Source organism: Mustela nigripes, chromosome 1, assembly GCF_022355385.1.
Source record: "Mustela nigripes isolate SB6536 chromosome 1, MUSNIG.SB6536, whole genome shotgun sequence".
Classification (NCBI taxonomy): Eukaryota; Metazoa; Chordata; class Mammalia; order Carnivora; family Mustelidae; genus Mustela; species Mustela nigripes.
In genome coordinates this window covers 262,113,854-262,127,432 of record NC_081557.1, presented here as the reverse complement: position 1 = coordinate 262,127,432, position 13,579 = coordinate 262,113,854, and the positions used below count along the sequence as shown (strand labels likewise).

General features: G+C 39.6%; 1 protein-coding gene across 2 annotated transcripts in view; it reads right to left on the bottom strand.

Moving 5' to 3' along the window:
• Positions 1-1,204: 1,204 nt before the first annotated feature.
• Positions 1,205-13,579, bottom strand: part of MTHFD2L (methylenetetrahydrofolate dehydrogenase (NADP+ dependent) 2 like) — a 128,596-nt gene continuing 116,221 nt past the window's right edge. For both annotated transcript variants that reach the window (XM_059385227.1, XM_059385232.1), the window contains one exon: positions 1,205-2,557. In XM_059385227.1, the coding sequence (XP_059241210.1) occupies positions 2,445-2,557 (113 nt within the window). In that variant the 3' untranslated portion in view covers positions 1,205-2,444. The remainder of the gene's footprint in view (positions 2,558-13,579) is intronic.

The following is a 13,579-nucleotide window of genomic DNA, read 5'->3' as shown; positions in this document are numbered from 1 at the left end:
CCCCCCCCCCTTTTTTTAAAGATGTTATTTATTTACTCGACAGAGATCACAAGTAGGCAGAAAGGCAGGCAGAGAGAGGAGCTCCGCTCAGCGGGGAGCCTGCTTCATGCGGGGCTCGATCCCAGAACCCTGAGACCATGACCTGAGCTGAAGGCAGAGGCTTTAACCCACTGAGCCACCCAGGCGCCCCGTCTGGCTGTCATCTTTTTGATGTCTACCTTTTACTCACCCCAAATATCCATAAATGAAGTCATGGTACCAACGAACCAACTTTATCTCCGTTATGTGCTGACAAAGTCTTCCTTCTTAACTGGACTTCAGTCAGACTCCTGAGTCGTCATCTTGACGAGGCCCGCTGAACCCAGTTTTAGCAAAGAATGCTGCTAAGTCAGTTTATGGAGGACCCCCTCCCCAATATCTGATCAGGTTCCCTTGTCTTATCCTTGATATCTGGCCTGCCTTCAGCAAGAATCCTGGTAAGCTAGTTTAGCAAGAGTCTTCCTACACTTGAAATATAATCAATTTCCTCTTAGAGTAATTTCCCACCTACTGATCCCCTTATCCTGCTCATTGGATACAGATCCACAGCCATTTTTACTGTATTTGGAGTTGAGTTCAATTTTTTTCTATTGCAGTCGCCTTGATCCCGCTGCTACAGTCTTGGATAAATTATTCCTTACCACTTTTACCAAATGTCAGAACAATTTCTCTTTTCCAGTATTTTAGTCTCTAGAAAGATTCCCTCCTGAATTTTAGCTTAGCCAAGGGGCAGAAATCTTCCCAAAATAATTTCTGCTGTACTTTCGGGGGTTGGGGATGGTAAGCTCAAAACTGCAGACTTTACCTTTTCCATGTACATGTATTTTGGGTCAGTTTTGTCTGTTTGGGGGAGTCTGGGGCCCTTTCTGAAATGTTTACTTGGGAGCATTGAATGTAAACTTCTGTCGAGGTTACCACACAAAGATTGGTCTGGACTGACTTTGGAATGGACTATAGAACCTTTCCTTGCATGCTGAAGAAACTTGTACATTTCCCCAGTAGGCGGTAAAGAAATACGTAACAATTCTATCCCTGAAGGTAATATTACACTATATGTTAACTAACTGGAATTTAAATAAAAACTTGAAACCATGAAAAAAGAAAGAGGTAACAAATACATGAAAAAAAATCTCATAAATATCTTAAGGAAGAAAGAAGACAGGTATTCTTCAAATCGCTTTTATTATACAGTTGAAATATGATTAATTATAAGTATCGAGACTATTTTCACACAATTGATCAGGGGCACGCACTGATAAAAACATGCACTGGGTAAGAATCGTTATTGGTACATAAACACACCGGCATTCGGCATGAAAACAATACAATTAAGTGAGTAGGGTAGTCTCAAAATAGCCTTCAAGTGACATTCCGGTGTATTTCCTAATTTAAATTGTGTTAGAAATGTGGCATCTACTCTGAGAACCAACTCAACTGCCATAACAAAAGAGAGAAGAATTGGGGGCAACAAAGCAGTAGATTTTCAGTTATAGTCTAAGGTTTAGCTTTGGCACATTATAAATCTATTATTTTCCTATTAATTTCCGAATCTATGAACAAACCTTCATTCTTTAATGAAGTCCTCACTCATACTATACCATATTTTTCTACTATTTGTGGGAAGAAACAACCACAGTTTTGTTTTATATGTTTGGTTTGGATTTTCCATTATTCCTCAAGGGAGGTATTATCCAAATATTTTTCTAGAAGAAAGAAATTACACGTAAGCCTAACATATTCTCATTACATTTTTACTACGGCAAGTAGTCATTCACAGTTTGAAATGACCACTACCTTTCTAAGCAGCACTGCATTTTTTTTTTTTGCCTTCTTCGTTTACTTTTCTTACCTTGAATGGAGTATCGTTTCTCCTTAAGATGCCTCACGGCATCCATCTGAGAGACACATGAGATCAAGATTTTACTTTTAATATTTTATCTTTTAGCACGTAAGCTCTTTTTCAGCATGTAATAAACAAAATATATAAAAATGGAGCCTGCTTATGTCAAAATCTCAATTATATTGTCCGCGGGCACCCATTTGGCTGATAAGACATCTGTTGAAAGCATACCGTGTGCGATATTTGTGTCAAAAATATATTCATTTATTATGAGCCCTTTATTGTTTAATATTATGAACAAATGTTGTTCACAAAATAAACCACTGTTACCAAAGTTTTCACTGGAATTGTTTGTTTTTCTTTTTTTTTTTTTCCTCTAAAACTCAAAATCTGTGAGCAGGAAATGCGTCAAGTTGCATGAATCATCTGATCCACGACGACTCCATCCATGAAAAAATAAATACGATGTAGAAATAAATAGCTTTGTAGTAAAATATAAAGGTGTTTGCCCTTTGTCAAATAAATAAGGAGCATGATTTCATTCTGTTTTATTCTTTCCTGTGACCTAGTAAATGAGTTTTTTAGCTGCCAGAAGAGTGTTCCTCAGAAGCATCGCCACCGTCATGGGTCCCACACCTCCTGGAACTGGAGTGATAAAGCCAGCCTTCTTCTTTACAGCTGACGGAGAAAACAGAAAGCCATCTTTATTTTTAAATTTTCCTGAGAATTTTTAAATAACTTGTTAAAAGATAAACTGAGGCATATAAAACATATTTTTAAAGATTTTTTTAAAAGTAATTTTTATACCCAACATGGGGCTCAAACCTATAACCCCGGGATCATGACCTGAGCCGAAGGCAAATGCTTAACCACCTGAGCCACCCAGGTGCCCTGAGCTTGCGACTCTTGATCTTGGGTCCAGGAATGGAGACCCACATCGGGCTCCTTGCTCAGTGGGGAATCTACTTCTCCCTCTCCCTCTGCCCCTCTTTGGTCTTTCTCTCTCTCAAATAAATTTTTTAAAAATCTTAAAAAAAAAAAAAATAGGAGTTGCAGACTTTATTAACTGACCCAGCTAGGCACCCCAAAAGTTTTTAAGAGTTTATTTGAGCATTTATCAGTCTGTATTGGACAGCAGCGACCTGGAAGTGGTCAGGAGTGCTCCACCAGCGAGGAGCTGGCCAGAGACTCCAAGAGAAGAGGTGGAGATAAAGCAAGGTCATTGTGGATAGGCTATCACTTAGAGCCCAACTGGCTTCTTGTGACCGGTTGTCCTCAGGATTTGACTGTGTAACCTTGAGGCATTTATAGGCTTGGATTCTGGTTTGCTTACATAGGCTGTCATGGCAATAGAGTCCTGTTCCAGGCTCCTTGTTTCATGAATTTAAGAGACTAGAGTGGATTTTCCTTCATTACACAAATAACTCTAAGAACCTCTAAACACTTCAGAATGAGGTAGCCTATAAACACTCACGCACTTAGAGAGATAATCCTGTGTATGTTATCTAATCAGCCTCAGAGGTGGGTTGAATCTCCACGCAGTTGCTTATAACCCAGGAGGGACTCAACTACCTGTAATTCGGTGATCTACTTCTAAAATACATGATATTGGTCACAAAGGGGGAACAGGATATAGACAGTTCAGCACACATAATTTGTTAAATTGACGAATTCCTGTTCTAACAATAGCATCACTTATGTGTGGATAATACGTTTCAGTGCACCTCTAATAAAAATCACCGAACATACTTGAATTACTGAGCATATACACATAGTCTTGTCCTAAGGTATGCAGCCTTCTTATTCAGTGAATAAACTCAAAGAAAATGACAGAGAACTTTCAGCAAGTTTTATTTAAGAATGTTTCACACCCACATTATCACACATGAATGGCTCCATGCTTTGACCGATGGTTTTATGCTTCACCATGTGAAGATGAACAACGAGGTTTTCCCAGGTAACTCTTACACGAAGTTAGCATCGACAATACTTCTCTAATGCATACTCTGACATTATTAGTCACATGTTATTTAGATGTATGGCCTTTTACAAGTTTGCTCGTGTATGCTTCTATAAGAATCAAAACTAACAGATGTTATCTGGATCTCAAGTATTATTTTTGTACAATTTATACTGCTTTGTTGAAATAGGGTTTGTAAAATTTACACTTACCTTATTTGAAGTCTAATAGTACACTAGAATTTTTTTTTTTTTAATCATAGGAAGAAAAAGGAATAGGGTTCTTTCGTTTAAGCACAAATAGGCTTAAAGACATCACAAAAAAAGGAAAAAAAATCTCGCTAGTATGTATTATCGATTTTCTCATGGTATGTAACAAAGATGAGAATACTTATGATCTGGAAGGTAACAGATTAGTTTTCCAAAAAGCCGCTCTACACATGAACATTTCTTTCCCCCACCACACATCCATCCAATACCAAGCACTAGCCTAGGTCAGTAGCCATCCCACAAATAGCTATGAGTCCGCAATCCTTTCCTCCTTTACCCTGGCTATTCCTTCCACCTGGAATACTCTTCTACTTTATCCAAATAAGAGAATCCTTATTATTCTTTGAAAGCCAATAAAATATTACCTGGCTATAATTTTCCTCAAAAACTCACCAGTGTTCAATTAAAAGCCCCCCTTCCTGTATTTCCGGTAACTTTATACACGACTCTGTCATGGAAACTAACACACTGTGCTGTCTGCTCCCTTTGCCAGGCATTGGTACCTGGATGGTAGCAACCAAGGCTTTACAGCTGGGTGCTGTCACCGTTGGGTTTCATCTTAGAGTCTCTCCATGTACAGGTCAGGCATTCAGTGAATTTTGATGAAGTGAACGTAATAGCCTTTCAGGTTTATTTATTTTTATCTTTACTTTTTAAAAGATTTTCTTTATTTGTTTGTCAGAGACAGAGTGAGTGCACGTGCGGGGGGAGCAGCAGGCAGAGGGAGAAGCAGGCTCCTGCCCTGAGCAAGGAGCCCGACGCAGGACTTGATCCGAGGACACTGGGATCTTGACCTGAACTGAAGGTAGATGCTTAACTGAATGACCCACCTAAGTGCCCCTAGCCCTTGAAATTTAAAATCTGAAATCAATTTGCAGGAATGTGTCAGTGGATACAAACAGTTTAGTTTAAGCTAATTGAAAATTAGCTTGAAAACCTCAAGCTACTAATTTGCATGACCAGTGCCTTCCAGGAACTTTACTATAGAATTGGAAAAGCCATGGCCTTAAAATATCAATGAATCTCTAGAAGAAATGTACTATGATACTATTCTTTATCTGATAGTATTTAAAATCATGTATTTGTAACGTTCTGACTCTGAAATATTAATGGATAAAAATAAAAGACAACTGGATGATGTGATAAATGAAGAATCAAGTACAACTAAATCTTCAAGGGAAAACAGAATGGTTCATTTCACAATCAAAAGGTTGATAAAATTTATGTCAGGGAATCTGCTGTGGGTAGTGGTCATTTTATATAATGCAGTTTTCAACTTTGAAAGGTAAAGTGGCTTGGAATAATGCATATATAAAAGTAGTAATAACCATAGTTACTATTGATTGAATACTTGCGACTTGCCAAGAACTTTATAAGTACTATTTAAATAACTCCTATGGGATTATTTTAATTTATTTTTTATTTATTTTCGGCATAACAGTATTCATTATTTTTGCACCACACCCAGTGCTCCAGGCAATCCGTGCCCTCTGTAATACCCACCACCTGGTTCCCCCCACCCCCCCCCCCCCCCACCCCTTCAAAACCCTCAGATTGTTTTTCAGACTCCTATGGGATTATTATTTCATTTTAATAGACGGAGAAAGTGTGTCTCCCTGAAGTTAGAGTGACATACCACTCCCTTATATGGTAGAGATGCTGTTTACAGCCAGGTCTGAAACATTCTACGGTTCCATAATTGCACCCCAGCCCAATGCAACCGGAATACCATGACCTGAATACGTAGAAAAGTCCCAAGAAAGACTCATGAGCCAAAAATTAACAGAGTTTTCTCAAAGGGTTTGGAGGGGAGTCTGAAAAAGGAAACAGGAAAGTTCTAGCAAAGTAACTTTCCGACATTTTTACTCCGAGTACTCACAGCTCATCATCTCTGAATTACATCCAGCACCTCCGATTACACAGCTGGCTGAGCAGTCGGGAGTTTGCTTTCTTCCTGGGTGTCAGATCAGATAAACTATGGGGCTGCTCAGGTATCATGACACTCCTCTTTCAAATTAGGTTTTTCACAATGTGCTTACTATTGCATTCTTTTGCTCAAAAAAGTGAGGTTTGGGGTTGAGGGAGAGGGATGGGAAGAAGCTGGTGCACGAAACCACACCTGCCTGAGATCTGCACCTTGTGTCTACTTTTCTGCACTCTTTACCAGTAGAAAGTAGCACACATTTATCTCGTCTTGCCCACCACTTCATAGAAATACACTATGTGATGGGTGGTGGGTCTTCACTTGCCCTGGCTAGGGTTTCTCTAGATACTCAGAAGCATTCATTTGCATCAACAGAGCCCTGTGCACTGCTCACTAAGCAGAAGATTATGTCACTAGGAACATATCTGGCCATTCAAATGCTGTTTCAAGTATTTTTTTAATCTTTGAAATAAAGTGGAGGAATATGAAAAATCGAGTTAGTACACAGTCACAAGAGGTCAACTGTGATTTTTTTTAAAGATTTTTTAAAAATTTATTTGACACAGAGAGAGAGATCACAAGCAGGCAGAGAGACAGGCAGAGAGAGGGGAAGCAGGCTCCCTGCTGAGCAGAGAGCCCGATGCGGGACTTGATTCCAGGACCCTGAGATCATGAACTGAGCCGAAGGCAAAGGCTTAACCCACTGAGCCACCCAGGTGCCCTCAGCTGTGATTTTGATGGGAAAGAAAAAAAATATATAAAGTTCTCTATCCCTTTTGAATTGATTTTCGTGGGAATCTGTATCTGAGAAAGAACTAGAAGCTTATCTGCTGCTGGCTAGGGTAAATGTATCATTTATTTCCATAAGAACCAGGATATGGAAGTATTGATTTCCCAAGAAAGGTAGGGAATGTCAGTTGGTACAGATGTCAATGCTCAAAAGAAATTCTCTAGTCTAGTGATTTTGCATAACTATGTCAGGGCTGTCCTACACAACATGTTTACGAAGCAGCAGAAGTGGCTTATGAGCTGTAATTAGTCAGGTGAGAAAGAGTTAAATTCAATACGTTTGATGCTCTGAAAAGCATCTTCCCCAATTGTGTCTGCAAGAGAGTAAGTTAACAAGCATTATGTCACCAGAATAATCTCTCATTGGCTGGTCTTTCCCTGAGGGCAGACAAAGGTTTGCACCTGCTTGGAGAAGATGATGCTTTTAAAGATTAATCCCATTAGATGTGGGGGAAAGAGTTCTAGATGCTTTATTGAAATGAATTACAGAAGCACTTTAAGGCAAAATTTCCTTCAAAGACTTATTTACTTTGCATTCAGGTGTGAGGGAGTATATTTGTGTGTGAAGAAAAATGCCAAAAATTCTGTATGGATGAGAAGCAGGTACAGGCTTCCCCCTGCTATCCAAAAGTAGAAAGAGCATTCCTAGGAAGCCTTTCAGAAGCCAAAATAGTGTAATCAAAGAAGCATTATGCCATTAATTTATATGGAAAAAAATGTTGAGCGTGCCCAGATCTAAAAAATAACCTCGCTTTGGCTTTCCTGACATCTTAGGACATCTCTTGCTAACAGATGCACAAAATAAATGGGGCTAAGCATGGATGCTCACAGACACCGTTCCCAGCTCTGGTGGCTGGAGGCTGATCTGCTGAGTGCAGGTTCCAGAGAAGGAGCTTGGTGCCCCACCTCCCCCGCCGCAGCTTGGTGTGTCCACTGCCTCTGTGATGCTCACTGTGAAGCAAATACTTAACACTTTTTGCTCTGTACCTTTTCTTTATTTCTTTTTTCAGAAAAGCTACAATCCTCATTTAGATGTCTTTGACTTAGCGAAAACAGAAACTAACGTAGTTTTTTTGGTAAAAGCAAAGTGACAACATGAGCTTCAAAAAATGGGGGCACATGTATTAGATCTTGAATTAAGATGATTCTAGAGCTACTGAAACTGACAGTAAACACAGATCCTATTGTTATCTGCATGGAATCTGCTCTGGGAAAGAGATTCAGAGGAAAATGACTTGGCCATGCTTCAAGCAGGTTTCTGCAAATAAGGACTATTTTGAGGAAAGGCAACGATTATCATGACAATTTATTTCAGTGACCTCTCTACACACTGTAGACACTGCAAAGTAAATTCTGTAGATTTCCTTGAGGGTGATAGAGTTCTGCCAGCATGATCTAGAATATCAAAGAGTATGTTCAGTTGTACAGAAAGAAAAGAGATGACCACTTAAAATCAGTCACTCGGGAACACAGGACTTGCCTTTGCACATTCTCCTCTTTGTTTGACATACCTTTCCTGCATTTTTCCACCTGATGAATATTCATTCTTCCTTTTCAGATCTGGCTAAATGGGACTTCCTTTGTGTGCTCATTAACTCCACAGGCTGAGTTAACGGTTCACTGACTGACCCATGAAACTCAGCAGTGATCTTCCCTTTGCAGCCATAGCATATGCTGGAACCAACCTCCTGAGAGACGTAGTCACACGACATATGCCTCCTCCCACCTCATGAGTCTGGTGCATGCCACTGAGAATCATTTGCTAGAATGAGACTTCTAATAATGGGGTTTGAGGGGAAGTGGGTTATGCATGTTAACAGCAGCAAAGAGGAAGTTTAAAACGTGGTTGAAATTCACTGCTTCGTTAAGCTACCTCACTTGGGGATTTCTGGTTTCCCAGTCAGGCCCCAGGCGAACCCCAACATGCAAATGTTTGAGTCACAATTGCTAATGCCCCATCAGTCAAAGCAAGTCACGTGGTCAAACTCACACTGAAAGTCCTGGGATAAGAAGAATGGTAAAGCCATATAGCCACAGGGACGTGCGCATAGGGACAGAAGAAATACCTGGTCGTATTTTTTTTTTAATAAACTACTATAATAGTTTCTTGGTTTAGAGACAAAATCTCTTACCTGCTGCCAGATTCTTTTAAACACAGATTATTAGATCACTTCAGCTTTGAAACATCTGATGAATCTTCACCGTCTTCAGGATAAAGTCTAAACTGTTTATACTTGTGGCAATTAAGGTCTTTTAGGATCTGGCCCTCCACCCGGGTCTGGCATTATTTCCCAAGCCTTGCATATTTTCCTAACTTATTCACTGTTCCCACACTGGCTCCAGCTGGGCCCAGATAGAGTCACCACAAATGTTTCTTGAGGAAGACAGCCAGAGCCACTATCCCTTGAAGCGGATAGTGTAGCTAGGAGATGGATATTAAAAAGATAATCACCCAAATAATAATTGAACTCTGGCTATGAAATGTGCCACACGTGTGAATGTGAGAAGGCCTTCACTGAGCCTTGCATATGTGGGTGGTGTTTATCTAGGCCAGGCCTAGGATATGTGAAGGATAAATCCAACCTTTCCCATGAAACAAAGAGGTGGTATGTAGCCAGTGTTCTTGGTTAGGGGAGGCAAGGTCTGTGCAAGAATGAAGGGGAAGAGTCATGCTCCTGTAGAGCCCAGAAGAATATAGTAAAATTCTGGATATTAACCTAAGAGCAATGGTTAAAGTATTTTTTTTTAATTTTGGGGGGAATATATATATATATATTCCGAAGCAAGATAAGGTCAAATGGAGAAACTGTTTTGGATTGGCATATTTCTCTAATGAAATGAGTTTATCATCTGGGGCAGAGGAAAGGGAGATAAACAGAAAGTAAGAACGTAAGGTAAGATATGCTAAGATGGTAGTAAATTCGGGTTCTCCTGCAGCTCAATGAGGGAACAGGAATCAGAAATGGGCATCAAAGAAAGCTCTGTAAAGTGACAGAAACTTCCAGATCTGATGGATGCTTGAGGAGTAAGAAAAAGGAGAGAATGCAATGCAGATATAAGGAAATAGTAAAAGCAAGGAGGTTTGATCTGACAATGAAGTTGATGCAATGGAGGAGTTAACAGAAGTTCATTATGACCTAAGCACAGGAGGAAAACAGAGTAGAATGAGATGTGGGGCGGTGGGGGGGTGGGTTACATGACCCCTCAGGGAGGGGGCAGGACATTTAAGCTGGGTGATGGCAGCTGTAGTTATTGTGTCCGGATGACTTTTTAAAGAAAGTCTTTTGTGAATAAACTTGGTTACTTCTATCTGTAGGAACAACCAATTTTATAAAATGAGAAACTGGGAGTGAAAAATGTATACTGCTTAATAATTTCCACATAATGACACAGAAATTAATGTTGCATTTTCAGAAAGTTTTAGGTCCTTGAACATTATTAAATTATTATCCAAGAAATCCTTTTTTACCCTGAAATCCAGAGGCTAATCTGTCATGTTCCTTTTTCTTCACTCTGTGGATGACTATTTTCTTTTGGTACCTAGCTTCAGTCCAGGATAAAGAATTCAGATGGGTATGGCTTGACCAATTTTCCAACATTCTTACTTGAAGAAAACCATGTGTCATGGTCAGGATTAAAACAAGAAGTACAGAACAGAAGCGATTAGGTTATTTCATGTTTAAAATTTGAGGTGATGACAGGGATGATGGAAGAAATGAGGTGTCCAGTCTATGTGTTTCAAAAAAATCCAGGGGTGACATGTGATCACAAGGTGTGGAAAGATTACTCATGAAGGATACTAACAGCAACATAAGAGACAACAAAACGTCTTTTAACAACTCGGGTGAGAATAAAAGAAAAAACGTATGTGACCACTGACCTTTGGTACAGCAACCCATGTTTCATGGCAGGGTATCTCCTGCCATTCTGTGCCATTATTTCCTCTGGAAACTTTGTATTCCCAGGTTCCTAAGGTCTGGATTTAATACTCCAAACTCTCGCCTAAGGTACTCTGTTAGGAAGACTCAATAGTTCTTCGGCACATAGTGAATTTCTGCTTTGTTACATTATATACTATGCCAAAGTTTCCAAAAGGAATTTCCAGATGTACCTAAACAATTGATTTTCTGGTATGCCTTGGAAGTTGTATTATTCTGGCAGAGTCAAAGAATATATTTGTGCTTTATAAATGTAGTTTCAAGTAGAGGAGGAAGAACTCATGTCTCAAGTTCCTGTGATATTGTTGTATTTCTCTTTGCATTTTGTCCAGTTCTTTGCCACTTTTGAGGAAGTACTCCATAACCCATGTCAGATTTGCAACTAATTTTTAAAACGAACTTCCATCCCCAAAAGGAAAAGGAATGATTCCTTACGTGTGGCAAAACAGCAGATGAAAATTTCCTGTTTTTCTCATACGAATTTCAGCATTCTAGTATACAAGTGTAATTGTCTCAATTAAATGCTTGGAGAATTTTCCCATGCTTCTAAATGCAGGCCATTTATACATGACCTCTCAAACACATCCACTATAATGAAGTGGAGACAAGCTCCAGGAAAATGAAGTACATGAATAACAACCAGAAAAACCTGACTGGCTCAGGACTGGAGAAACAGTATGACTCAGGAGGTAAGATGGAAAACACTCCACTTTCTCATATGGTTGATATAAAAATGACACTTATGAGCACGATGAACCAGAGAGAGTAAAGGGCTCCTTGGCAAGTGAATGGCTCACTGCTGAACTCTAGCAAGGCTACAAGGAGTCAGAGACCCCAAAGGCAATTCACTATGCTTCCTCTTACATTTATCTGGTTGCCTGATTCTGGGGTTTCTACAAGATTTCTACATATATTAGGACATTCATTATCTCAGCACCCTTTGGGTCAGTAATAGGACAGACAGGATTAATCCCCTAATGGAGTAAAAGAGTGAGACTCTGATCCACATTTCTAGATGGATTGTGCTGGTTTCATTAGCTTTGTAAATTGCACTTACATTCTTCACCTATTTACTGTGCTATTTGTATGTGCAATGTGGCTAAGCCTTTTTTTCCCTCTAATGTTCTCCTTACATTAAATCAAATCTCCATATATCTAGCTACCTGCCTCATAGATGTGAATCCCAGAAGATAATGCTCATTCCACTCAGAACGCATTCAATGGAGTCAAATAGCAAATCAATCACCAAATGAAAATCTGAAATTTCTTTCTGTGAACTTTGTCTATGATCCATCTGTGGAACCTCCTTCCTGACCATGGATGGTATCACTTACCAGTGTCTGTTTCCCTTTCAGTAGGCAGGAGTTACTGCCATGTGTATTTCTAGTACTTTACTTAAAGTACTAACTAAAAAGACTAACACTATCTCCCTTTCATTACTTCTTGAGAAAAACATAATCATCATGTACTCATCTCATCCCCCCCCCCCCCCAGTCCTTTATCCTCAAGCCACCAAACATTCCTATCATACAGTGAGAAATGTGTAAACTAGATAGGCTGTTTGGAGGATTCTCCAAATCTCTTATCAAGGCCTGATGTCGGTAGCCTGCCATTGTCAAACCAAGATGCTAGGAGATAAAATCTCCATCTAGAGATATTTGTACTTTAGTATGGAGCCCTGGGAAACAACTACAAAAGAATTGCATCCTTAGGTGTAAAAGAAGAAGAAGGACTTGAAGAGGCAGCAGCCCTTCTCTTGTTCCTGGGGATGTCCTCTCTGTGCTTCAACTTTTACCTCCTCTGTGAGGGTAGATTGCATAATTTCAAATATGTTCTTCTACAAAGAATGTCTTTAAAGCTGATCTGATTTCAAAGAACGTAGACTTCACAATGAGCACCGTGTTGTAAAATGTAAGTGTGCAGTGAGCCACAGTCAGGGTAGCTGGCTCCCTGAGAAGGATCTCACAGTGACCATGACTACTTGTTTTATGAAATGACCTGTAGAGGCACTAGACCACAGTGTTGGTAACAGTCTCTCTAACAGAGACGTTCGCAAATTTCCATTCACTTTTTTTTTTTTTTTTAAGATTTTACTTATTTATTTGACAGAGAAAGAAAGCACAAGCAGGGGGAACAACATTCTATCCACTTTTTAAAAATGACTGGAAGAGGCGAGCCTGGGTGGCTCAGTCAGTTAAGTGTCCGACTCTTGGTTTTAGCCCAGGTCAGGATTTCAGGATCATGTGATCCTGCTCTGTGTTGGGCTCCATGCTGGGCATGGAGTCTGCTTCAGTTTCTTTCTTCCTCTCCCTCTCCCCATCTTGCTTGTTCTCGCTTTCTCTCAAATAAATAAGTAAATCTTAAAAAAAAAAAAAAAAAAAAAAAAAAGATTGGAAGAAATCACCTCTGGGTTAAAGTGTTAGGTTCTCTCCTCCCTTATCCTAAAGCTGGGCTTTTGGGCTACCTTGTAATCATCTACCACAAAAAGTTGGTATTTTGTAATCATCTACCACAAAAAGTTGAACTCTCTCATTCTTTGCACTATATGAGGATACAATGAGCAGTTAGCTGGCTGTAACCCAGAAGAGGGTCCTCATCAGAATTTGACGATGGTGGCACTGTGATCTTGGACTTCCAGCATCCAGAACTAAAAGAAATAAATGCTTATGGTTTTAGCTGCAGTTTGTGGAAATTTGTTAAAGCAGCCTGAACAAGACACATGCATCAAATTAAATGATTAACTCTGAATACTGAGTTGGTGGGGAGTCTCTTTAACTTTTTCTGTTTTTTTTTTTTTTTTTTTTTTTTTTTTTTTTTTTT